We start from the raw sequence: 27,668 nt of genomic DNA, 5'->3' as shown, positions 1-27,668 counted from the left end.
CTCCATAGACCAAGATTCTATAATGGCAACAGCCATCACCACATCTGCTACCAGCAGAACTCCAGCTGGCCGAGATTCTGGCAGCTGCAGTAAACCGGGACACAGAAGTGGGGGACGCCGCACGAAGGTGAGGCCTGCCCTCCTACCTCTTTGTCCCCAGGGCAGCACCCAAGAGATCGGCTTAGCAAAAATCCAGGACTCTGCAGCTTGCTCTCCTGGTCAGCACCTTGTCAGGCCCATGGCCAAGCTGGACATAGGAGGCAAGTCTAGGAATGGTTTTGGGGCGACCTCTGTCTTACTCTCTGGTTCAGGTCCTAGCATGCAATCAAGGCACAAAGTGGGGATGGGATAAAAGGACCCTAAATATAGACAGACACTGCCTATCACAGAATTAGGCTTGAACTCCCTCCTGTAAAGCAGGCCACACCCTGTCCTGCAAAAAGGTCCCACTTGACTCCTGATTCGATAAAGCCCCTTTTCCCTTTTGCTCTGGTCAGTTTTAATTTTTTTGTTTAAGTCTGTTCCATCTAGGCTCAAGGATTCATGACACTGTGCCTACGTGTTGCCTCTGGACTCTCTGGGCCCCTCACAACTCCGCGCATTCCAGGCCTTCTCCACTTCTCTCCCCTCCCCCTCCCTTGCGCCGTGATTTCTTCGACCCTCTCGGTCAGCATGAAGCAGTTTCAGAAGAATCTTCGTCCCCTTTCCTTATATATAGAGAAGTGGGGAATGTCATGGGGCGCAGAGCACCCCAGAAGTTCTCTGGGGCACACCAAGGAATCTTCTCCTTGAGAAACTAAACCAGAGGACAGATAACGCCTAGAGGAACCAAATCAGACTGAGCTAGTTTGGGATTCCTACCCTTCATTCTGGTCTCCCTTACCCAGGGGAGATAAGTTTGGGTGTGGCTTTGGCCTTTGTGTCCTGAAGAGGGATCCATAGCCACCCCTCACCCAATTCCTCTAGTCACTACCAGTGGGGGATGGTCCTCCACTCCTCACCCAATTCCCCCAGCTACCCCCAGTGGGGGATGGTCCTCTCTCACTAAAGGAACTTTTCATGGGCAGATGGTCCACCCCCATCAGTCCTCTATAAAAGTACCTTCCAGTCTCCTGTTCGAGGAGATTTGGTGCCTCTGAGCCATGTGCTTTATGCCAAATCTCCCCATGAAAAGTCCAAGGATTTCTTTCATGGTTTCCCTCCCCCCACCCTTCCCTTCCCTTGCTCCTAAATAAACTATCACCTTATTCTAACTAAGTTTTGTGTGCAAGAGGGTGTAATTCTTTAAAGAGGAATTCCCAAGAACCCCAACCTCAACCCGTACCCCATTTTCCCACCATATCAAAAGGAATTTTATTTTCTGATTTCATGCACTATATACCCTTATTTGTTCCTTTTTTAGTCTTTCTCTGTACCCTTTAAGGGGTTAAAATTTCTGAAGTACTAGGATTGAGTTCCCTCTTCTAATTTCTTTTACTGCCTTTATATTTCTCTTCATCCTCCTTTTTTCCCCCAACTCTGCCTCACTCTTAGGAATAATCACTTGGTGAGAGTAGTAGCAATGTTGGATGGGAGCAGCACTATATGGTAGAAATTGCCCTGTGTCCCTGCCCTCACTAAAAGTATTCTCTTTCCCACAATGCTGTGCCATCTCATCAATTGGCTATATTGTCATTCTTCTTCCTTTTCTACCTTTCTTCTAGCTGTCCCCAGAAGCTCTAATATCCCTTTTCCTAGGGCAGACTCCTGTCCATTGAGATATAACACTTTTTCAGAGAAAGCATCAACTTCCCGGAATGAACACATGGGGAAGTCCCTGTCTTCCACCATAGGCACTGACTTTCTCCCCCATGGGAATGCTCTTAATAGACAGGGAGGAGGTAGGAGCTCTTTGTTCCATTCCCTTGGTCTAAATCCTTCCCTTCTGCTGGCCTTCCCATTCTCCCAATTGCCTTCTTGTCCAAATACTATAGGAATTTCCATCTCCTTGCTGTCCTCCTATGAATTTAGTAGGTTTCCCTGTGCACCTCACCCTTCCCACTGATTCAAGTGCTAGATTTCAGCAGATGATCCGACTTCAAATTCCTGCTCCACGATGTACCTTTGTGAACTTGGCCAAATCATTCCAACTCTTTGAGATTTATATGTAAAATTAGTGTTCAGGGGCAGCTAGGTGGTGCAGTGGATAGAGCACCTGCCCTGGAGTCAGGAGTACCTGAGTTCAAATCTGGCCTCAGACACTTAACACTTACTAGCTGTGTGACCCCGGGCAAGTCACTTAACCCCAATTGCCTCACTTAAAAAAAAATTAGTATTCAAAAGACTGGACCTCTAGAGTCCCTGAGTTGGGGGGATAATGTATCTTTTATTTGTGATTTTCTTCTTTGTACTCTATCTCTTTAAGTAAAATTACCTTACTTTCCCTTTTAATTAAACAGTCACCCATTTTGATAATCTCTTTTCCAATAAAGTTGCTATGGGGACTGTGTCCTGATTTTCTTACAAAAATCACTGTCAGAGGATTCCTTGGGCTTGATTAAATAATTGTAATAATAATTACAGAAATAGTGTTCTGGCTAGGCTCAAGATTATACAAGAGAACTGGGACACATATGTAAATTTAGTTGAAAGTAAAAGCAGTGGGGCAGCTAGGTGGCACAGTAGATAGAGCACCGGCCCTGGAGTCAGGAGTACCTGAGTTCAAATCTGGCCTCAGACACAACACTTACTAGCTGTGTGACCCTGGGCAAGTCACTTAACCCCAACTGCCTCACTAAAAAAAAAAAACAAAAACAGAAAGTGTAATGGTGGGAAATGGGGTAAGGTTGGTGGGAGTTGGGGTATGGGGTTCTTGGGAATTCCTCTTTAAAGAATTACACCCTCTTGCACACAAAACTTAGTTAGAATAAGGTGATAGTTTATTTAGGAGCAAAGGAAGGGAAGGGGGGGGGGAGGGAAACCATGAAAGAAATCCTTAGACTTTCACGGGGAGATTGGCATAAAGCACATGGCTCAGAGGTACCAAATCTCCTCGAACAGGAGACTGGAAGGTACTTTTATAGAGGACTGATGAGGGTGGACCATCTGCCCGTGAAAAGTTCCTTTAGTGAGAGAGGACCATCCCCCACTGGTGGTAACTGGGGGAATTGGGTGAGGAGTGGAGGACCATCCCCCACTGGTAGTGACTAAAGGAATTGGGTGAGGGGTGGCTACAGATCCCTCTTCAGAACGCAAAGGCCAAAGCCACACCCAAATTTATCTCCCCTGGGTAAGGGAGACCAGAATGAAGGGTAGGATTCTGAAGCTAGCTCAGTCCGATTTGGTTCAGCTTATCTCTCTAGGCGTTATCTGTCCTCTGGTTTAGTTTCTCAAGGAGAAGATTCCTTGGTGTGCCCCAGAGAACTTCTGGGGTGCTCTGCACCCCATGACAGAAAGTAAAAGCAGCTTCACTGGGGAGGAAAAGATATAATACTTAGAAGAAAGTATTCTTAGAGAAAAAGAATAATACTTAGTTCAAAGGGAAAGTCATTTTACTTAAAAGGATAATGTACAAGAGAAAAGTTCACACATAAAAGATAATACCAAATCCCTGGTGCAGGAAAGCCTCAGATCTCCCCAACCCCAAAGTCTCTGCATTCTGGGATATGTAATTGTCTTTCTCTAAGTAGCCATTTCAAGTGTCACTTCATGCCCATATTGAGAAAGAAGCCCCAGATTGAGAGGCTCCCTTCATTTATCCTGCTTTAGGATAATGTTTTCCAGGCAATATATGTTAGATAATTTAGGACAAAAGATGACTATTACTCAAATACCGTGTAGGGATTTTTAAAATTAATGTATAACTGGCTATCTGTAAAGCTTATTTGATTAACTTTAGTGCCCCATTCTTTATGTCTTGTTCCAAGATGTTGACCACTTGTTTAATGCCATTCCACCTACGCCTGAAGAGTTTGAGGTTTTTAACCTATTATGGTTGCCAATAAATCTTACAACTGGGTAGCCCAAGTATATACCTTAACACCTAACTCTCTTCAGATCTGAGGGCATGCCACACAAACCTTCATGCTGGTAAGATAGGTAGGGCAGATATTAGTATTTCTTTTTTTTTTTTTTTTTAGTGAGGCAATTGGGGTTAAGTGACTTGCCCAGGGTCACACAGCTAGCAAGTGTCAAGTGTCTGAGGCCGGATTTGAACTCAGGTACTCCTGAATCCAGGGCAGGTGCTTTAACCACTGCGCCATCTAGCTGCCCCCGGGATATTAGTATTTCAATTCTGCCCTCCCTGTTAAGAGTTCCTACTCTCTTTTTCTTTCAACAGAAACTAAAGGTGTGGATTTAGGTGAAGGACTTGCCAGTAGAGGATCTCAAAGGATGCCCTCAGCCCAGACAAGGAGAGGTCCCCTCTGAATAAGGGGAAAGCCATGAAGATGAGACTCAAAGACAAAAGAAAGAGAAGCTCTACAAAGGTTATTGTAGCTCCTGAAATGCTGTCTTGTCCTACTGGAAGCAAAAAGATTGGGAAAGCCCTTTGGGGGCCCTATCACTGTGATGACTTGGGAAGAGCTTCAGGAAGAGCTCCAACTTTTCCAATCACCTGATTCAGGTGAGAAATCCTACAATCCTGTGGGGTGTGTGGCATCAGCTTCTGACAGGGTGCACACCTCATCCATCACCACAGAACTCAGACTGGAGAGAAACCTCATCACTGTAGTTAGTGTGGCAGAAGTTTTAGCCAGTGTTCAAGAATGAGAGGACCCACACAAAGGAGAAACTGTGCAAGTGTCCTGAGTTTGGGAAAGGTTTTAGTCGGGTCTCTCACTTCATTACCCATTGGAGAATCCACACAGGGAAGAAGCCCTATCCATGTCCTGTGTGTCTTGAGAGCTTCAGTCAGAAAGCCCAGTTTGTTAGACACCACAGACTCCATACTGGAGAAAAGCCATAAGCCTGTGATGAAAGAGGCAAAACATTTGCAGATTACACTGTACCAAACATACATAAGAGGACCTTGACTGTGGTGAAAGCTTCACCAGTGAACGGCTTTTCCCTTGTCATACACGGGAGGGCCCACACTGGAGAGTGCCCCTATCTCAGTGGTGTATGTGTGTCTGCCAAGGGCTTTAGTTCCAGCTACTATCAGGCTTGATACCAGAGTAACCACAATGGAGAGAAACCCTACCTGTGTTGGATGTGTGGTGTGAGCAGGAGTTCAGTCAGTGATCCAAATTCAACAAGCACAAGAGGACTCATAGTAATGGGATCCCTCCAGAATTTTGGAAGGTTATTCATCCTTACTCCCAAAACAATTGTTAGTAGCCAAAATTCACCCAAGTCACAGATCATTTGTTTTATAGAATTTTTTCTCTTCTGACTCAGTAGGAATCAAGCCAAGTCTAAAGCTTCTTATAGTCTACCACTATTTAAAATGTTTTTAGAAATAGGCGCTTTGTATTTTCTTAAGCAGAGTTTTGGGAGACATGTATTATCGCTTAGGTTGAGAGTAGAGGGTATTTAGTTTGTTTCCTCTTGTGCCTCTTTCCCCACAAGTTTAAAATGAGAATAATGGGAAATAGCTTGCAGATGAAAAACCACAAAAGGTGCTTTCTATCTGGACCAAGGGAGAGGTTCCCTCTAAATAAGGTGAAACCAATGGAGATAGGTCTAGAATATATGACAGAGGGACAGCTAGGTGGCGCAGTGGATAAAGTGCCAGCCTTGGATCCAGGAAGACCTGAGTTCAAATCTGCCCTTGGACACTTGACACTTACTAGCTGTGTGCAGAGAGAGAGAGAGAGAGAGAGAGAATATATGATAGAAAAACAGTCCCAGCCAGGGTTCTTGAAAACACTAATCAAGTGATGAAGTAGAGAAATTCTCTACATAAGGAAAAAGGCTTGGGGAAATACCAGATGGGACTGTTTAACTGCAATGACTGTGCAAAAAGCTTTAAAAAGAGTTCGTATTTTACAATCATTTGACAATCCATACAAGTGAGATATGTGAAGTGTTTGAAATCAACTTTTTTTTTTTAAGTGCGGCAATTGGGGTTAAGTGACTTGCCCAGGGTCACACAGCTTGTAAGTGTTAAGTGTCTGAGGCCAGATTTTTGAACTCAGGTACTCCTGACTCCAGGGCCGGTGCTCTATCCACTGTGCCACCTTGCTGCTCCTGGAATCAACTTTTGCCAGTGCATTCATCATTTACAGAGGGTCCACACATAGGAGAAATTTTGTGTTTTGGCTAAATTCCTTGAGAAGACTGTCCACAATCAATGTTTCTACTTCCTTTCCTCTCACTATCTTAACATTCTGCAGTCTGGCTTCCAACATCATTATTCAACTGAAAATACTCTCTCCAGTTACCAATGATCTCTTAATTGCCAAATATAATGACCTTTTCTCAATCCTCATTCTTCTTAACCTGTATGCAGCCTTTGACACTGTCGAAAATCTCCTCTCCCAAAAGGCTATGGGACTGTGCATACCCTTTGACTCATTAATACTACTACTAGGTCTGTATCCCAAAGAGATCATAAAAAAGGGAAAAGGACCCACATGTACAAAAATATTTCTAGCAGCTCTCTTTGTGGTGGCAAAGAATTGGGAGAGAATGCCCATCAATTGGGGAATGGCTGAACAAGTTGTGGTATATGAATGTAATGGAATACTATTGGCTGTAAGAAATGATAAGCAGGCAGATTTCAGAAAAACCTGGAAAGACTTAAGTAGATTGATGCTGAGTGAAGTGAGCAGAACCAAGAGAACATTGTACACACTGAACATTGTACACATTGAACAGCAACACTGTGTGATGATCAACTGTGATAGACTTAGCTCTTCTCAGCAATACAATGATCTAAGAAATTCCAAAGAACTCATGATGGAAAATACTCTCCACATACAGAAAAAAGAACTGTGGATTCCGAATACAGATTGAACTATTTTTTATTTAACTATTTATTTATTGAATTGTTTCTATTTTTGTTTTTTGTTTTTTGAGCTTTTTCCCTTTTGTTCTGATTCTTCTTTCACAGCATGACTAATGAAGAAATGTTTAATGTGATTGTACATATATAACCAATATCAGATTACCTGCTGTCTTGGGGAGGGGAAGGGAAGAGAGGGAGGAAGAAAATTTGAAACTAGAAATCTTATAAAAACAAATGTTGAAAACTATCTCTACATGTAACTGGAAAAAAACAAAATACTTTTATGATTTTAAAAAACAAACAAAAAAAACCCCTCTTCTCTTTGGTAGTCTCTTCTCTAGGTTTTTATGGCACTGCTCTCTCCTTGTTCTTATTGTCTGACCACTCTTTGGTGTCTTTTGCTGGGATTTTCATTCAAACTGTACCTGCTAACTGTGGATGTTTTCCAAGGCTCTATCCTGGGTCCCTTTTCTCCATCTATGCTATTTTGCTTGGCGATCTGGTCAGCTCCCATGGACTCAATTATCCTTTTAATGCAGATGATCTCAAATGTATTTATCTAGCCTAAACGTCTCTCCTGACCTCCATTCTCACATCTCTAATTGCCTACTGAACTGAATGTCCACTCCACCTTGCATCTGCTGCCCTGCCTGGTTTCAACTCCACCAAATAAGGTGCTCCTGTGCTGGGTACCCCCTGGTGTCCTATCCCTTCCCACTCACTTTCCTGCCTCCTTTTGTATGTTATCTCCTCTTTTAGACTGTAAGCTCATTGAAGGCAGGAACTGTCTTTATTTTTATTATATTCCCAGCATTTAGCACAGTGCCTGACAGGTTGTAGGTACTTAATAAATGTTGACTGGGGGCAGGTAGGTGGCACAGTGGATAGAGCACTGGCCTTGGAGTCAGGAGGACCTGAGTTCAAATCCAGCCTCAGACACTTGACACTTGGTAGCTGTGTGACCCTGGGCAAGTCACTTAACCCCAATTGCCTCACCAAAAAAAAAATGTTGACTGGATTGGATTGGATGTCCTGTAGACATCAAAAACTCATGTTTTTGATGAGCAGAAGTTCAGAGAAACCTGGAAGGACTTGCATGAACTGATGATGAGTGAGATGAGCAGAACCAGAAGAACATTATACACACTATCATCAACATTGTGTGTTGATCAACTGTGATGGACTGTACTCTTCTCACCAATACAATGGTACAAGAGAGTTCCAGGGGACTCATGATGGAAAAGACTCTCCAAATCCAGAAAAAAAAAAAAGGACTATGGAATATGGATGCTGATTGATCCATACTATATCTTTTGTTTTTGGTGCTGTTTTTCTATTTTGAGGTTTTTCCTTATTGCTCTGATTCTTCTCATAACATGACTAATGAAGAAATATGTTTAATGTTATTATATATATATATAAAATCCAGGGCCGGCGCTTTATCCACTGCAGCGCCACCTAGCTGCCCCTGCTGCTTCTTTTCAGTAGTGATAAATAGAATTAATAATCAACTTGAGTCATGAATGAGATGTATGGTTTGGTTGGCCCCATATGCCATTAGCTTTTCCCATTGACTTGTAATTTATTTTCCATATTTCTTCTTCTTTCTTGCTGCTTCTAATATTTATTTACCACCTACCATGTAATAGGTGCTATTTCATTGTCTCCCTTTGCTTTTTTTTTTTCTTTTGCGGGGCAATGAGGGTTAAGTGACTTGCCCAGGGTCACACAGCTACTAAGTGTTAAGTGTCTGAGGTCAGATTTGAACTCAGGTACTCCTGACTCCAGGGCCAGTGCTCTATCCACTGCACCACCTAGCTGCCCCTCTCCCTTTGCTTTTCAAGAATCTGTATCATAGTAGGGATATAGATTTTGGGTGTTTATGAAATAGGAGTTTGGGTCTGCCTGAAAAAGTTGCCAACATCTGACTGATTATAGTAGTATAGGTTCTTTCCAATAAAGCCTTTCTATTAGAGAGCATCATTAACATGGGTAAGCCACATCCTTTCTCTGAGCCTCAGTTTCCTTGTCTGTAAAATGAGAGGGCCAGACTATTTAATAAGGTCCCTTCCAGCTCTGTTTCAGCCCCACTATTAAATCCATGATATCAAAGCCATGGTATAGGTGTCCTGTTCAAAAATTTGAATATCCTGAATACTAGGATGTGATAGAAGGACCTAGATTAATCTAATGCTGAGACTTGGGGCAATGTCTCCCCAAAGATATCATAAAATTAGCCTGGACACTCTGGTCATAATCTGGGAGGAGGGAGAATGTAGTGTTGGATCAGATTGTGTTTTTTCAGGGAAACATGGTTGATGTTTGGGACAAGGGTGTTAAAGGGCTTAAGGGAAGTTGTGGCACATGCTAGAGGATAGAACAGGAACTGAATTCATCATTATTGTAGGACCTTCTAAACTTAGAGAATGGTTACTTTCTAATTTGCATGTCACCCAAATAATAGGAGATGACAAACCTCCCAGAAACCTAAAGAGGGAATCTAACTCTTTTATGTGCCTGAGAAACAATGCCCTGCTTATATGTGACATCTGATATAGGCACTTTTTTGTTTGAGGAGTGGTATGGAGTATGAGTTGGATGAAGATCTCTGAAGGTTCTTCTGACTCTAAGATTCTACTAGTGTGACATTTTACCGTCATCTTTACTTTTCTCATCTTTTCTTTCCTGTCCACCTTTTAAATAAAATTTCTTTTTAAATTATTTGACTGGGGGCAGCTAGGTAGCACAGTGGTTAAAGCTCTGGCCCTGGATTCAGGAGGACCTGAGTTCAAATATGACCTCAGACACTTACTAGCTGTGTGACCCTGGGCAAGTCACTTAATCCTCATTGCCTGCAAAAATTTTTTTTTTAATTATTTAACTAATCAGAGGTGTAACTACCACTTGAGCAGTGATAGTCACTCCCTCTCTCTTGCAGGGAGTTGCTACACATCATGTAGTCACCTATATACATTTTTGATTTCTCCTTGGTTTAACATATATGATCTACACATCCCCAAAAAGATTCATGTAATTGAAAAGGTTTTCATGGTGACATTTTCACTACCAACTCAGTCTTTATTATCCACTGCAATGTCACTTACATCCACTATTCCTTATTTAACATTCCCACTGACCAGGATCTGTTATAATTGCTTCCTACCTAGTGTCCTCCCTCTCCTATATCGCTTTTATGCTCAAAAGTTCAATGCCTTCCCAATGTATAATGAAAAAGACCAAACACGGCATCCAATCATGTTTCCTCTAACTTTCCATTAATTTCCCAATACTCCTCATAACATATTTTATGCTCCACTCAAGGTAGAATACCTGTCTTCCCCTGATTTCCTGTTTTGAAACCCCACTCCCCCCCCATATATCTTATACCTGGAATACCCTTCCTCTACCTGTTGACTTCTAACCCATTTTTCAAGGCCAGCTCCTCCAAAATCATTACCTGATCTCTTCTCTAATTTCATAGTACTTTTTACTCTAATGCACTAAATGTGTGTGTGTGTATACACACATATATCTATATGCACATATAAATATACATATATGTCAAATCTACTCTTCTATATTATAAAGTACTTGAAGTGTGGTTAGAAAAAGTACTTAAGATACTTAATTCCATTTAACTTTCTACCTTTCCTAATATACTACACATCTGAAGTACTTAATAGATGTTTGAACAAAAGGTTTTTTCCCTTGGATCCATTATGACAAAAAAATAGCACCAAAACCAAAAGAAATAGTATGGATCAATCAGCATCCATATTCCATAGTCCTTTTTTTTTTTTTCCTGGATTTGGAGAGCCTTTTCCATCATGAGTCCCCTGGAACTCTCTTGTACCACTGTATTGGTGAGAAGAGTCCATTCCATCACAGTTGATCAACACACAATGTTGACGATACTGTGTATAATGTTCTTCTGGTTCTGCTCATCTCACTCATCATCAGTTCATGGAAGTCCTTCCAGGTTTCTCCTACAGGACATCCAATCCAATCCAGTCAAAATTTTTTTCTTTTTGGTGAGGCAATTGGGGTTAAGTGACTTGCCCAGGGTCACACAGCTAGTAAGTGTTGTGTCTGAGGCTGGATTTGAACTCAGGTCCTCCTGACTCCAGGGCTGGTGCTCTATCCACTGCGCCACCTAGCTGCCCCTAAATTTCTTTCTTTCTTTTTTTTTTGGTGAGGCAATTGGGGTTAAGTGACTTGCCTAGGGTCACACAGCTATTAAGTGTCAGTTGACTGAGGTCGGATTTGAACTCAGGTCCTCCTGACTCCAGGGCTGGTGCTCTATCCACTGCACCACCTAGCTGCCCCAGACATTATCAAGGGCATTTTTTTGGGGGGGTGGGGCAATGGGGGTTAAGTGACTTGCCCAGGGTCACACAGCTAGTAAGTGTCAAGAGTCTGAGGCCGGATTTGAACTCAGGTCTTCCTGAATCCAGGACCGGTGCTCTATCCACTGCACCACCTAGCTGCCCCCTCCATTATGACATTTAAAGTTATGCTATGGGTATAAGGAAAGGTGATGTAAAAATCCAAGAAGCCAATTGTCAAGCTCCAGATGATGTTTTTGTGTCTAAAAAACCATAAAATTCATCTCTAGAAGGTAGGACCATAAGAAAGCCGGGTGGCCTGGAAAAAGAACTGAGATAAAATTTAGGGTGATTTCTGCTTAAGTCCTGAAATAAGTCTGGCCTGAAACTTCTGGTCTGCTTTCCTGCTGCCTACATCCCGGTTAGTTTAGTTGTCTAGGAGACAGTGAGACAGCTTTGTGGTAGGATCAGGAAAACAGTTATCTCACATAAGCACAATCTACAATTAGTCTTTAAAACTCTAAGTTTGGGGCAGCTAGGTGGCACAGTGGATAAAGCACAGGCCCTGGATTCAGGAGGACCTGAGTTCAAATCCAGCCTCAGACACTTGACATTTACTAGCTGTGTGACCCTGGGCAAGTCACTTAAAACTCTTAAGTTCCCTGAGAAGTGAGGGATTGTACCTTCCCCTTTCCTCAGTGCCATGAACATAGTAGGCACTTAACATTTGATAAACTGAATATAGGTTCCAGTTTCATATATTAAAGTGCCCAAAGTTCATTTCATTTCTTTTTTTTTGCAGGACAATGAGGGTTAAGTGACTTGCCCAGGGTCACACAGCTACTAAGTGTCAAGTGTCTGAGGCCGGATTTGAACTCAGGTCCTCCTGAATCCAGGGCCGGTGCTTTATCCACTGAGCCCCCTCCAAGGTTCATTTCTTTTTAAAAAAAATGATAAAAGTATTTTATTATTTTCTAAGTACATATAGAGATAGTTTTCAACATTTGTTTTTATACCAAGTTTCATTTATAATGGGAATGTAAGTAGTTTTGGTTTCAAGTTCCAGTAACATGAGAAAAGGACTGTTTTATAAAATGGCCAGCTACCCGTTTATAGACCTGTTCATTTAAGTCTCATTCCTTACCTGTTCCAGTGGCTATAAAGTATATTGGGAATTGTGTGACTTGTCCTATTAATTGGAACCAATAGTCCAATCTACCTTATGGGAAAATGTGCTGATTCAGAAGGGATAATTCTTTGGTGAGTCTTTAGGTCACTTCTAGGCCCAACTTCGAGTTTTTGAATGATTTTAAGGAGGGGCAGCTGGGTGGCGCAGTGGATAAAGCACTGGCCCTGGATTCAGGAGGACCTGAGTTCAAGTCTGGCCTCAGACACTTGACACACTTACTAGCTGTGTGACCTTGGGCAAGTCACTTAACCTTCATTGTCCTGCCCTCCAAAAAAATCCATTTTTTCCCCACAGAACTCCTTGTCCCCTGGGGGCTAGGCAAGCCTAGAAGTTGGTCTGATCCAGGAAGATGAAGCAGTCTGGAAACAGTATCCAGGCCTTTCTGGTAGGTATCTTGGCCCTATCCTTGCCAAACCTAGCATCCCATTTGGAGCCTTTAACAAGTCTCTGTTCTACCTCCATGTTTCATTGCTCTTTAATTCTAGCCTTCACATTATGAAGAGCTAATTTTCCTAATCTGAAGGATTGATTTTTGGTCTTCCTCTTCCCCAGTCTCCCATGCCTGATTCTATCTCTTGGTTCCGTCTCCTCCTCAAGAATGCCAACCCATTTTTTACTTGAATAATTCCCTAAATATCCAGAAATGCTAACTACTATCCCCACATACTTTGTAAATCATTTTGGAAGAGGAGGGGATCATGATGGAAGGCCCAAAGGAAAATTGAGAGAAGGCACTGAATGGGAACTGTATCAGGAGGGTGGATAAACTATATATAACCTAGACTTTGCATATAACTGGCCAGAGCCTACTTCCTGACTCCACTTTACCAGTCTGGTGTCACCCAACTTGTCTGTTCCTGAAGCCCCATACATTTCTCTCCTTGGCTTACTGTACCACATTTAAAGGTTTGTTATTTGTTATTCTCATTTCTTTTCCAAATCTTTTAGCACTCAACTGCTATTACAGTACTCTGGCATTTATGGTTTCTGATGCTAGATAATCAGGAAAGATTTTTATTTTTTAGAGAGTAGGTAATAAACCCTTCTATAAGAAGTAGGGACTACTAGAGCCTAAGGGTTAGAGTTAGAACTGTTTATCTCAGATGAAGGGTAAATGCCATATGAACATGTGGATTTTCTTTGGTTCAGTTCACACCCTAGCTTGCTGGTAAGGACTGGGTGATGTTTTCCTTTGTAGGAAGATAAAGAATAGTTCTTCTGCCTCTAGTCAGAAGCTGCTTCCCCCAGGTTAGACTGTTATCAGTGTATAAAACAACCTCTTTTAGAAGTTAAAGGGTCTATGTTGAGGCCCCCACCCCCATGCCCCAGCCCATGATATCTTGGGTTATAATCCATCCTCCTTGATGGAGGTTTTTTGTTTTAAAGGAAGCAGCTCCGTTGCCACCTGGTCCCTACTGCTCCCTACAGTGCTCTATCCCTCCCATCCTCATTGTACTGATACAGGTGAGTGGCAGCACTGCTCTATGTCCTGTAATTTCATTCTCACACAAAGGAAACTGCCCAATAGGGTCTTCCAGATAATAGAATGGGAATAAAATAGAGGGGAGAAAAGAATATGGAAATAGGGCATTATTTTTACATCTTCTGCCAAAACCTCTTGAAGTTCCTGTCAGCCAATCATTTGGGTTCTCCCAAGTTCTCAGGTCTATCTTCCTCCCTTCAGTAATGGTTCTCCCACTTTCACTGCTGGCTCATTTAACACAATTTAGATTTTCTTTGGCAGCACAAACATTATTTCACTTTATCCCCTTCCCTGCTGCTGCCCATTTCTTCCTAGGTCTTTTTTTAGGATTTGCCTCCCATGTGGGTTTCCTGATGCTGAATCAGGTTGGAACCAGATCTGAAGCCTTTCCCACACTGCAAGCATTTATATGGTTTCTCTCCCGTGTGGGTACCCTGATGGGTGATGAGGTTGGAGCTTCGGCTAAAGGCCTTCTCACAGTCTGGGCATTTGTAGGGTCTGTCTGGACTGTGGGTCTGTTGGTGCTGGAGGAGGTTAGATGCCCGGTTGAAACTCCTTCCACAGTCTGGGCATTTGTATGGTTTCTCTAGTGTATGACTCCTTTGATGGGTCAGGAGGTTGGAACTCTGGCTGAAATTGTCCCCACATTCAGGACATCTGTAGGGTTTTTCCCCAGTATGAGTCTTCCGGTGGCGATTCAGGCTGGTGCTGTGCTGGAAGCTCTTTCCACATTCTAGACAACAGAAAACTCTCTCAGAAGCATGGGTACGCTGGTGATGGACCAGATTAGAGGGCCGGGCAAAGCTCTGGCCACAGTCTCCACAGTTGTAAGGCTTCTCACCAGTATGAGTACGATGGTGTTCCACGAGATCTGAGCTCTGCCGGAACCCTTTGCCACACTCAGGACATATATAAGGTTTTTCACCAGTGTGGGTTCTCTGGTGCCGGATGAGACCAGAGCTCTGACTAAAGCTTTTCCCACATGCAGGGCACTGATAGGGCTTCTCCCCTGTGTGAACCCTAAGGTGAGTGTTGAGATTGGTAGCATCACTGAAGCATTTTCCACACTCTGGGCAGGTGTGGAACCTTTCCCGTCTGTGGTCCTTCTGATGGGTGGACAGGGTAATATAGTCCCCAAAGTTGTCCCCACACTGAGGACATTGATATAGTTGCCTTCCAGTGTGTGACTGTTGGTGGGTCAGAAGGTTGGACTTTAGACAAAAGCTTTTCCCACAGTCAGCACAATGATAGGGAGTTCCCTGGGGAATGGATACTTGTGGAAAGGGGCTGAAGAGGAAAGGTTTCAATTGCTTTTCCCAAGAAGTAGTTTGGTTCCATCTCTTCTCCACAGTAACTCCATCAGTTTGATCCAAGGGAATCCCTTGTGGTTTCTTAGCCTCAGGACTTTGGGAAGAGACTTTGGCTAACCCATTTGAAGGCAACATGTAAGATTCCTCATTCCCAGGATGGGGCCCAGAGAATATCCAATCAGATCCCTTTTCTGGAAGTCCTTCTCCCATTGCAATTTCCTCTTCTTTCTTCTCTAGCTCCTATAGAAAGAGACAAAACAGTCTGGACCTATTACCTTTTTGGGCCCATTGGGAAGTAGGCAGAAACACATATATTTATACATATGTATATATGTATATATATATATGTATATATATATATGAGAATATCTGTAAAGTGCTTAGCAGAGTGCCTAGCACATAGTAGGCACTTACTAAATCCTTGTCCCCTTCTCCCTCCCCCTATATATGAAAAATAACTAGCTGTTCATAATCTAGTCAACTTTCTTCCACCATTCTCTAATATTAATCCTCTGATTCAGACAGTGGTCTGTGCACTGGCTTGGAATACACCCAAATAGTTCCTTCTTCTGTCCTGAAAAGAGGTTTAAGTTAAAGTCAGGAAACTGGAATTCTGTCCTAGCTTTGCTACTTGCTGGACATGTTGCCTTATCTGGACCTCCCATTTCCTTCTCAGTAAAATGAGAGGGTTGGATTATATCACTAAGGTTCTTTACAATGCTAATATTCCACAACAGACTTTGCTAATTGTTTTTCCCGTTCAGAATCCTCTCCTCTCTTTACCCTAATTTATCTTTCAAGGCCCAACTTGTGGCTTTAAAGCTAGACTTTAAAGATTATCTAATCTAATTCTCTCCTGTTGTAGGTGAGGAATATGAAGATAAGAAAGGCTATTGAACCTGCCCAACATGATACTAGTAGTAAATAGGAAAGGTCAGATTCAAACCGAGTTTCTCTGACTCCTAATGCAGGGTTCTTTCCATTGTAGCATGCTGACTATTAAATTTCAGTTCTTCCACAAAGGCCTTCCCACTTGAGGCTACAGTGAACTCTTTCTCCTTTTCAGCACAGTATTTATTGCCCAAACTTCTTTTTAAGGATTTAATATTTTACTCTTTTTGTTAAGCTCCTTAACGTCAGAAATTGTGGGTGATGTAGCTGCTAGAATGTTGTATTTGGAGTAAGGAAGTTCAAGTTCTATTTCTGACATTTAGTTTTGTGACCCTGGGTAAATTACTTAAGTGTTCTCAGTCTCAGTTACCTTATATGTAAAATGGGGATAATAAAATCTACCTCAGATTATATGAGGCCCAAATGAGATTATGTCTATAATTAACCAATTAATTAATTATTACACATTTCATTATATGTTTACAGCAGGGTCTAACAGTTCTATGTACAAAGTATTCATTCAACAATTATTTGCTGAAGGAATGAAAGGCAGGAATATTGAGCCTCAATTATCTGGCTGTAGCAAATGAAGACTGGTTGTAGGTCAGATATGAACTTAAAGATCATCATTAGAGCTGAGGAATCTCTGAGGAGGCAGAGTATGGGCACAGGATGAGGAATAGGAATACCCAAAAGGAACATGATGCAGGCTTTCAGAGCATCACCTGAATGGAAACTCCTGTCCACATCTCTCTTTTCAGGATTCTATGGCTTTACTCCCTGTTCTATTCAGAAAATCATGCCCATTCTGGTCACCGGAAACCTGTGGGAAGAAAATAAGTAACTTCTAGAGTCCAAATCTCTCGGCAGGAAGTCGCCTTGCCCTTTCCCTTTTCTATATGTTTTCTCTGATTGCTGCTTCTAATAGCCTATTGCAGTTACTCTTTTTCCATCTGCTTACTTAAATTTCTAAACCTTCTCCTTGTTACTGTTCATAGTAAAAGTAAAAAGTGTGGGGCAGGGGAAGGCAAAGAAGAAAGTAGAAGTCTCAAAAGTACTTTGTATTCTTTCTGTGCTTCTTTATTGATTTGATCTATTTATTTATTTATTTTTGCGGGGGCAATGGGGCTTAAGTGACTTGCCCAAGGTCACACAGCTAGTAAGTGTCAAGTGTCTGAGGGACAATGGACTAGGAACCATAGTGCCTTGGACTGCTTTGGATAGGGAGGGTTGAGGCATCTTTAAATAATTAAAAACTAAGAAGTCACAGCACATGTCCCTGTATCAGCTCAGGGCCCACTGCTACCACTCTTTTTTTTTTTTCAGTCTATCAAAATGATATCAGCATAAGACAAAACAAAGAAGTTACCCTCAGGGAGAGCCTGCCTCTCACAAGATCTAAATCCTTCTGTCCCACTTCTCCAAGACTCACTATCTCTTGGGGGATTACTCAGTTTACATGTGGACAGAGGAAAAAGAAATTCTCTTTTAGGGATAAATTAATTTGAGGTAATTCTTGGTTCAACAGATTGTAAAGTTCCCCTAATAAAGAGTAAACTTGTGAACTATATCTTGGTTTTGGTAGTTACCCAGCACTTAATACATTGCATGTTAGCTGAATTAGTGTCATTCTGTTTCCTCTCTTTCTGGATATATGATTGATGAGTTTTGGTTTCTTTTTTCTTGTTTCAGGATGGGGTGGTGGTGGTGGTGAAGGGGAAAGAGTCAGGGAATGACAAAGCACAGCTCTTCCAGAGAAGAAGCTTCCATTAGTTTTCTGTTACAATACATTAGTAGTGGAAGTAGTAGTTGTTGTAACAACAATAATACTAACAGCTTATACTTTCCTCACAACCCTGTGAGGCAGGTAGTTCAAGTCTATTAATGAATAGTATATATTAGGGGCAGCTAGGTGTCACAGTGGATAAAGCACTAGCCCTGGATTCAGGAGGACCTGAGTTCAAATCCGGCCTCAGACACTTGATACTTACTAGTTATGTAACCCAAGTCACTTAACCCCAACTGCCTCACCCCCCACCCCCCAAAAAAGAATAATACATATTTGTGTAGGACTCTAAGGTTTAGAAAGTGCTTTACATACAGTACTTTGCTCCTCACAAGGGGTAAGTACTACAGATATTATTATTATTGTTTTGCGGGGCACTGAGGGTTAAGTGACTTGTCCAGGATCATACAGCTAGTAAGTGTCAAGTGTCTGATGTCGGATTTGAACTCAGGTCCTTCTGAATCCAGGGCTAGTGCTTTATCCACTGTGTCACCTAGGTGCCCCCCAGCTACAAATATTTTATTATCCCCATTTACGGATAAGGAAATTGAGGGGTGGGGGAGGAGTAGCTAAATGACTCCTGTGGACTCACAGCTAGGAGAAGGTAAGTGTTGGAGGTAAGATTCCAAGCCCAGAACTCTCCAGACTCGAATCCAAGGCTCCTTTCTCCTCACTATTATGAGAAAGGATTCACATCCTAGATATGCCAGCAAATCATCATGTGACCTCTCAGGGCCTCAGTTTCCCCAAAAGTTAAATAGGAAGAAGGGGCTGGAGACCGATCTCTGGAATATGAGATCGTTTGAAAAGTGCTCTTCTTTAATCCTCAGCTACAGACATATATAAAGGTGCTCAGTATTACTCACAGGGCAGCAATGAAGACTTAATGTCCCGCTTTAGGCTCAGTCAACTCCGCCGAGCCGGTCATGCCTTTTTCCAGCTGAGTATGCACAGGCCCGCCCCCAGGCAGTGCACCAACAAAAACATACCGTACGGCAACCAGACCCCGCCCCCCCCACCCGAACTCCAAACGCTCCTTTCCTAACGGGGCTCCGCAATTAGCGTTTGAAATTTGTTGAGGGCTAGTTCCCTCCAGAACCCCTTTCCTCAGCCTCCGCGATGTGGAAAATTTCCCTCTTCCTCCACTCTCGCAGTAGGTTTCATTGCTGAGTCCAGGGAAGCGAGAGATCCACAGTCATCAGAGTGAGTAAACGGAAGTACATTTGCATAGTCGTTCCCCCATGTAGAACCATTTCCTGCCGTTCTAGGATGGTGGAGGGTGCCTTCGCTCTATGGTATCCTAACTCGTTCTCCTGTTCCAGTGACAAGTGAAACTACAGGAATGGATGGTTCGAGGAGGTTTCTGAAACATCTGGATGGCTGAAGGCTGAGGGATCCATATAGAAGCACTTAACATTTCTTTTTGGAGGGGAGATTGGGTCTAACCTATGTCACCCAGACTGGGATTGCAGGGGTCCCTCATAGGCTCAGAAACTTTGACCTGCCCTTTCTCCGCTGGGCTCTTCCTCCCTCCTTGGGCAGCCTGGTTGGCCCCTCACTCCCAGTCTCAAGCAATCCACCAGCCTCAGTCTTCCCAGTAATAGGCAATACAGGCACATATTCCTCCCTTCCCTGTCCAATGAATCGACTAAAAGAGGAGATTCCATATGCAGGGTCAGGGCCAAATCTGTAGATTTCCCATTTTTACTATTTTTGAGCAGTAATTCATATTATCCCCTGATTTAAATTCAAAATACAACCTATGCAGCAAGTCACCTGGGGCTATATGGTACCGGCAAGAGGGAAGCATTTTCAAACAGTGCTCTCTGGTGGAAAATGGAAATAGTTCAGCTTTTTAGGGGGCTGTACCATACATATTCCAGGTGGCTCTGGGCTAGTCGTTAAGGGAGAGTGCCACTTGGTGGATAGCTCAGATATGACACTCTTGTTGAGTAATTAATAGGACACAATGCTTTCTCTAGAAGTCTAAGGACGGCCAATTGTTTTGGACTGTTAGTATTACTGCAGTTTCCCACTGACTCCCTAAGTGTCAAACATTTTACATATACATATATATGTGTGTATATATATATATATATATATATATATATATATTTCAGATTTCTTATCATTGCTTTTGGAATTTAAAGGTGAACCTACTTATTAATTTTGACATCAGAAATCTCTTACTCAAATGGATCTGTGATTGTATCAATCTGGACATTCCAACAATGTAGATAGTAGATAATATATGACTGTCCATCCTGTATGACTCTTGTCCATGTCTTCCCATAAATTCACCACAGGAAGTGATGTGGGATGGATTTAAGGGTCAAATTGATCGTGAGTCATCCCAAAAGAATTACAAGACTCAGTGACTCAGTTTCCCAAGTTTTATTGCAATACTGTGAGTGATCACAGGGAGAGAACCAGAAAAGTGGAAAGGTATCTCTTGACTAAGGAAAGAAAATACAGTTATATTTATAGTATGGATAAATTGATTATCAGTCTCATTATAATAATCTCCACCATAGGGAGGTGCAGGGGAGGGTTTATCCTAATTTAGAGTTCCTGGGGGCTTAAGCCCACCCCCTAGGCAGGTACCTTTTTCTATGGTGGTGTGTTTTGGGGGTTTACATGTCATAAGGTGAATCTGGGGACAAATTTGACCTTTTCTGCACATGTCTCTTTCTGGTTCCCATGCTTAGTTTCAAAATATTTTCATTTATCAGTTTAAATTTCTATGCCCTGTCTGTGTATCATTGTTATAGTTAAGGTTTCTATGACCTGCCTCTTTATGTTCTTGTTGATTAATGTTGGTAACAAGAACCTAGGTCCTTACTTGTATTAATGAAGACTCAAGTCTTAAGTTATCTATTAACTGGGGTCTGAATCCCTCTTAGAACTCAGATCTAAATTAGAGCTTGGGTCTTAGGTTTTTCTGTTAACCCCTTTTTTGCCTCCTACATCAGAAGAAATTCTATTCTGTGTGCCAGAGGCCTTCCTCTATGGTTCCTGACACAAGAGCATGTCAGCGGAGAATTTATATGATATACTTGTCATCCCTAGCTATTGCCATGTGACTAGCCCACCTTCTTTAGGTAGCTTGGTGTCATAGTAGATTGAATACTGACAGAGTCAGAAAGGCCCAAGTTTAAATCCTCACCCAAATACTTACTGGTTGTATAGCCTTGGGCAAGTCATTTAACCTCTCTGAGCCTCAGTTTCCTCATCAGTAAAATAGGGATAACAGTAGCACCTACTTTATAGGATTGTTGTAAAGATCAAATTTATATATGTGTGGGGGCAGCTAGGTGGTGCAGTGGATAGAGCACCGGCCCTGGAGTCAGGAGTACCTGAGTTAAAATCCGGCCTCAGACACTTAACACTTACTACCTGTGTGACCCTGGGCAAGTCACTTAACCCCCATTGCCCCGCCAAAAAAAAAAGAGTAAAAAAAAATTTATATGTGTGTGTGTGTGTGGTATGTATAGTATATATAAATATAGAATTATTATGTAAAACATCATGTATACATGTAAAACACTTCATATATCTTAAAGTACTACATAAATGTTATTTATTATTATTTTCTTCCTATTATTAACTTTCAAGATGACATCTTTTTACTCCTATAAAGTTTTACACTGGTTACATGCTGCATTACAGCTATCATTTATGTCTCTTTTGCATTCTTTTTTTAAAGTAATTTTCTTTTGTTACTTTGTTTCTTACACCACCATATTTATTTCCCTCCCTCTACCCTGAGAGCCATCCCATATGACAGGGTTTTTTTTAGAGAAGGAAAAAAAAGTTAGAGCAACTGGTTGATATATTTAAAATGTATCAATGTGTGCAATGTATCAATATGTTTCAGTTACAGGTATATTTTCTTGGCTCCTACTATTAGTGATCTGGAACAGTTTTCATGTGGTTGTAAATGCTTTGTAGTTCTTTTGAGAATTTTTTTTGTTCATATCCTTTGACCATTTGTCTACTGGCAAATAGCTATTTGTTTTATATATGTGTTTATACACATATAAGTATAAGTGTATATACATATACACACATATCTGGATCATCTGGCTCTGAGGGAGAGAGTAAGGTTGATGACTTTGCACAGCCTGGGCTTCTAAGGACCACTTCTTAGACCCAAATAATTCTGCCTTTCATTGATTGGCCAACAATAGATTCCAGCCCAGGCCTCATTTGGCCATTGTTTGGCTTCTTGATGGCTGTAAAACTGAGGCAAACCTCTCTAAACTGGAATTTAGATCTTTCATTCTCCAAAGTGGAAGACCGGAGTATACTAAGGTCAATTCTTGAGATTTAAATCCCCTTCTCCCCCAAAGGGAAGGAAAACCAGAAAGACAATGACTGTAAAATTAAAGAAGGGTTTTTATTAAGCAGAGAAGAAAAAATTAACAAATTGCATGCTATCCTGCCTGTGCTGAACAGGATATCAGGCAGTAGATTGTATGGGTTTGTATACATTTTAATCTTTTTTTTTTTTTTTTGCAGAGCAATGAGGGTTAAGTGACTTGCCCAGGGTCACACAGCTAGTAAGTGTCAACTGTCTGAGGCTGGATTTGAACTCAGGTTCTCCTGAATCCAAGGCCAGTGCTTTATCTATTGCGCCACCTAGCTGCCGTTTGTATACGTTTTCAACAAAGGCAGTTAAGAAATTTGGGAGGGAAAGGTGGGTTTAGAAAGAAATGAGTCAGTGGGTTCCATTCCCAAGGGGAGGGAGAGTGAGGAATTCCAAGGGTTAAGGAGGTGGCCTTGGTACACAAATCAGAAAGCATACTTGGTGATAAGCAGTTCACAGGTTCAAGGCTTGATTAGGAGATGTCTTGATAAGGAGATCTCTCAAAAAAACAGGATAATTCTGAGAGTTCCATAACCAAAGTTGGGGGAGAGCTGAAAACAGTAAGACCATAAACAGGATATGTTTATAGTCTCATAACTTGCAGTCAGGTAAGATAGGAATGTCTCTTGAAGGTCCATAGGCCACCATCACCAAATAGTTCAGGATCTGCTTCAATGCTGATATGAGCTTAATTGGCTTCTGAGTTACTAATTCTCCAGCTAGGTTGACTTTGGTCTCTGAAAAGGATTGTTGGTGTGTTAGCCAATGCAGCCAGCCCTCATAAGTTGTTCTGATTACCTGGATAAGTGGGGGACTCAAGCAAATCAAGGTATCTATTTCCACACGGCTCAGTAAATAGCAACTGTTTTTACTTTGTCCAGAAATCCACACACACATGTGTGGGACAAAAGACCACATACTCAAATAAATACCTGGAGTCAGAGAGTTAAAGAAAAAAAAATTTAATTTCTTTCCCGAGAAAGAGGCACACACCCGTGTATGGTGAGTGAGCCCCCAAGTCCAGAAACAAAGTATTATATATAATCCTAACACAACACCCTCTCCCACCTTTGTCCAATTCCCACTGGCTGGTCCTCAGCATTTACAATCTATATGTGACATCTAACCCAATCAGAGAACAACACAATGTATAGTATACTCTGATCAGAGTTGAAAATGAGCTCAAGCTGGGGGGGTTAAGATTTATGGTACAGCCTGCATGTCCCTGATGTTACACAATGGCAGGATGTAAGCTAGAAACTAAGGAAATATCAAAATATATGACCAGGATATGGTTCCTCTGAGGAAAACACAAAAATTTATCTCTCACAACACACACACACACACACACACACACACCTTATTTATTTATTTATTTATTTACTACTAGGTGAAAGAGGGCTTTCTTTGCTTCATTTCTTGCCTAGCCTTAATCACTTTGCATTGCCTCAGTCAAACTGTGTCCAGTGAAAGGCCTTGACTTAAAAGGCAGAGCTCTCTCACTGCATCTAAGGCCATCTCCAGTATCTTATAGCTTAGAAAGGTATATGATCTATTTCTCTTCTAATTTTTAATAGTATGATCTTTAATATTAAGGTCACCTATCCATTTAAGATGTATTGTGGTGTGTAGTGTAAAGTGTTGGTCTAAGCCTAATTTCTGCCAGACTGCTTTTCAGTTTTCCCAGCCATTTTTTTTAACCAAATAAGTTTTCCTCTAGGTAACTAATGTTTTCTACTTTATCAAAAACTTGGATATTGAATTCCATTGTCTTTGAATCTTCCTTGGCTAATCTATTCCATTTATCTATCTCTATTCTTTAGCCAATACCAAAGGGTTCTTTTTCTTTTTCCTTTCTTTTGTGAGGCAATTGGGGTTAAGTGACTTGCCCAGGGTCACACAGCTAATGTCAAGTATCTGAGGATGGATTTGAACTCAGGTCCTCCTGAATCCAGGACTAGTGCTCTATCCACTGTGCCACCTAGCTGCCCCAATACCAGAAGGTTTTGAAGACTGCTGTTATAATATCATTTGAGGTCTAGAAGTCCTATTCCTTCTTTGTCCTTACTTCCTTTCTTCATTTCCCTTGATATTCTAGATGCTTTGTTTTCCAAATGAATTTTGTTATTATTTTATCAAGCTCTATTAAATATCCTCCTGGTAATTTGATTGGTATAGTATTAAAAGTATAAATTAATTTTGTAGTATTGTTATTTTGACATAACCTAGCCATGAACATTGAAAATTTCTCCAAATATTAAGGTTGTTCTTTATTTCTTTTTTTGTTTGTTTGTTTTGCAGGGCAATGGGGGTTAAGTGACTTGCCCAGGGTCACAGAGCTAGTGTCAAGTGTCTGAGGCCAGATTTGAACTCAGGTACTCCTGAATCCAGGGCTGGTGCTTTATCCACTGCACCACCTAGCTGCCCTCCTGTTATTTATTTCTTTAAAGAATGCTTTGTGTCACGGGGGGAAATTGATTGTGGGGGTGTCCTTAGGTATTCCTCTTTAAAGAATTACACCTGGGGCGGCTAGGTGGCACAGTGGATAAATCACCCGCCCTGGATTTAGGAGTACCTGAGTTCAAATCTGGCCTCAGACACTTGACACTTATTAATCCTCACTCCCCAAACAGCTGTAACCTTTCAGGTCTAAGTCTATCTCCCCACCTGCTTCTATCATCTATAAAAGTATTGTCTTGGCGCAGCTAGGTGGCACAGTAGATAGAGCACCAGCCCTGGCTTCAGGAGGACCTGAGTTCAAATCTGACCTCAGACACTTGACACTTACTAGCTGTGTGACCCTGGGCAAGTCACTTAACCCCCCATTGCCCTGCAAAAAAAAAAAAAAAAAGAATTACACCCTCTCTCACATAAATCCAATTAGAATAAATAATCTTTTATTTAGACTCTACAGAAAGGAGACCAAGAGAGAGGTCAAGGACTTCTCTTGGGGGAAAATAGTTTTGGAGACATGATTCTCTAAGATACCTATCTTGTCAAACAGGAAAAAGGCAAAAACTTTCATAGATGGTAGATGGGGTGATCACCTAAGAGTGGAATGTCCCTTATTGGGGGTGAGTTGGGAGAAGTTGGGTGAGGGGTGGTTGTTCTGATTTCTGGAGTTATCTCTGTCCCCTTGGTGTCATTCAGGCAGAAGCCACGTCTAATGGGCTTATCTTCCTTGCTTTTCAAGGTGTGTTTGTCCTTCAGTTTAGCTGGCTAGTTTAAATTTTAATAGTCCCAAATTCCTTGATATGTCCCAACCCCATAACACTTTGTCATCAAATTTATTCAAGTCTTTTGTATACTTTGGGAGGTTGGTCCCCAGATATTTTATGTATTTTGTAATTATTTAGAATGAGATTTCTCTTTCTATTATTGCTTCTTGTGTTTTATTCTTATTATACAGAAATGTTATTGATTTTTATTTCATTGATTTGGGAGGGGGCAGGGCAATGAGGGTTAAGTGACTTACCCAGGGTCACACAGCTAGTAAGTGTCAAGTGTCTGAGGCCACATTTGAACTCAGGTCCTCCTGAATCCAGGGCTGGTGCTTTATCTACTGTGACACCTAGCTGTACCAAGACAATACTTTTATAGATGATAGAAGCAGGTGGGGAGATAGACTTAGACCTGAAAAGTTACAGCTGTTTGGGGAGTGAGGATGCTAGCTATTGGGGAGTAGGATGCATGAAACAGTAAATATATCATATTCCTAATTTAAGATTATTGTCACTTCCAAGTCCTAATCATGTAGCAAGCACATCTTGTCCAATTAGGCTCCTGCTATAAATTTCAAGACTCCCAACTTTCTGGGTGCTCATGACATGTCTGCTTTGTTATCTATTTGACTAACCACTATCTGGTTAATTAACTGCTTTGCTTTTCCAAGGAAAGAGTACCCTCTAACTGACCCCAGCAAGCTAATCAACTGTATTATTTCTCATGGTCAGAGTATCCATAACTGGACCCAGGCCTACTAGGCTGCTACTACACCTTTCCCATGAGAATGTGAACTCCCTGAAGGCAGGTTTTTGCTCATCTTGGTATCCCCAACTAGCACAGTGCCTGGCATTTTTTAAGTACTGCTGTTGAATGACATTGCCTAACTATCTCCATCTGAGATCTTAAACCTCAAGTTAACAAAAACACTGGAGTGTTTGAGTTTCAGGGGATTTATAGACTGGTAATTGTAAGCTGAGGAGTTGGTCCACTAGCAAGGTGTTTTCTGGATGTTCCAAAATGCTTTCCAAGTAGGTATGTGTCAAATGATGATGAAACAGTCCCTGAAGAAGGCATTTTGGTCTGACAGAGAGGCTTTGCTCAGGGACCACTATATAACAGTCATTTATTTAATCCATTCCTGGGGTTCTGCTGCTAGGACAAATAATTCCCTTTTTGCTATATTTCCCTCACCTGTATATCCCACTGACTTTTCTTTGTCACAGGAAAGCTGCCCAGGTCCTAAATCTCCTATAGTGAACCTCTAGTTCCAGGTAGATCAGCTCGATTTTACCCCTATGTAAAATTATTGGTTGGAATTATGAGGCCAATAAAACAATTCAGATTAGAGGTAGAGAAGGACCAGGACTAGGAGAATAGTAATGGAATTAAAGGAGGAAGTCTTAGGAGGCAGCATCTGGGAAAACTAGACTACAACCTCAATAAGTTTTCTGTCTTTATGGGGTAGGAACTCGGAAGTGAATGAAATGTTTCACTTTGATACACATATCTATTGCTTTGATTGTTTTTACTATCATCTAATCTAATGCAATCACATTTTGTCTCTGTACCTGTCTTCCTACCACAAAAAACCCACAAAAAAACAGATCAGAGAAGTGCTAGGGAAAACATAGCACTGGTTAATTTGTTCCAAGAACAAGCAGGCATGAATCACCCAGTGATTAAGGCTAGGCAAGAAATGAGGCAAAAAAAGGTCTCTTTCACCTAGTAAAAAAAAGGAAATAAATAAATTTTGTGTGTGTGTGTGTGTGTGTGTTGTGAGAGAAAATTTTTGTGTTTTTCTCAGAGGAACCATATCCTGGTCACATATTTTGTTATCTCCTTCCAAAGAGCAAGCTCAAAAACTCCTCTGTGTGTGTGTGTGTGTGTGTGTGTGTGTGTGAAGGTATATAAACAGGGTGTTATCAGTTTCATCAGCATGACACAATTCAACTTAAAAGCAAACATTATGACAAGAATGTATAAAATACAAATAAGTTTAACAATTTCAACTATAAGAACATATGCAATGCCAATCAGTTTGATAATTTGACTTAAAGCAACCACTATGATAAGATTATATGATTCAAAAAGGGGTTTGTCAAGGACAAGGATGCCCAGATGTTTTTACAAGATAGGGACTTATTATCCTGGGGAAAGAAGTC

The 27,668-nt window shown here is 41.5% G+C and overlaps 1 protein-coding gene across 2 annotated transcripts; it reads right to left on the bottom strand.

Annotated features, from left to right (window-relative positions):
- Positions 1 to 12,649: 12,649 nt before the first annotated feature.
- On the bottom strand, positions 12,650 to 18,901 carry LOC122739221 (zinc finger protein 79-like). Of its 2 annotated transcripts, XM_043981031.1 has the most exons (3): positions 18,779 to 18,871; positions 16,852 to 16,949; positions 12,650 to 15,475 (listed from the first exon to the last, which is right to left on the bottom strand). In XM_043981031.1, the coding sequence occupies exons 2-3, from the start codon at positions 16,873 to 16,875 to the stop codon at positions 14,249 to 14,251; spliced, it is 1,251 nt and encodes a 416-aa protein (XP_043836966.1). In that variant the 5' UTR covers positions 16,876 to 16,949; positions 18,779 to 18,871; the 3' UTR covers positions 12,650 to 14,248. The 2 variants fall into 2 exon arrangements, with proteins under 2 accessions (XP_043836966.1, XP_043836974.1); XM_043981039.1 differs by lacking the exon at positions 16,852 to 16,949 and having other exon boundaries at positions 18,779 to 18,901.
- Between the last annotated feature and the right edge of the window lie 8,767 nt (positions 18,902 to 27,668).

This window comes from Dromiciops gliroides, chromosome 1 (genome assembly GCF_019393635.1).
Source record: "Dromiciops gliroides isolate mDroGli1 chromosome 1, mDroGli1.pri, whole genome shotgun sequence".
In the NCBI taxonomy this organism is placed as follows: Eukaryota; Metazoa; Chordata; class Mammalia; order Microbiotheria; family Microbiotheriidae; genus Dromiciops; species Dromiciops gliroides.
Note: the sequence above shows the minus strand (reverse complement) of the source record. Positions and strands in the feature narration are given on the sequence as shown.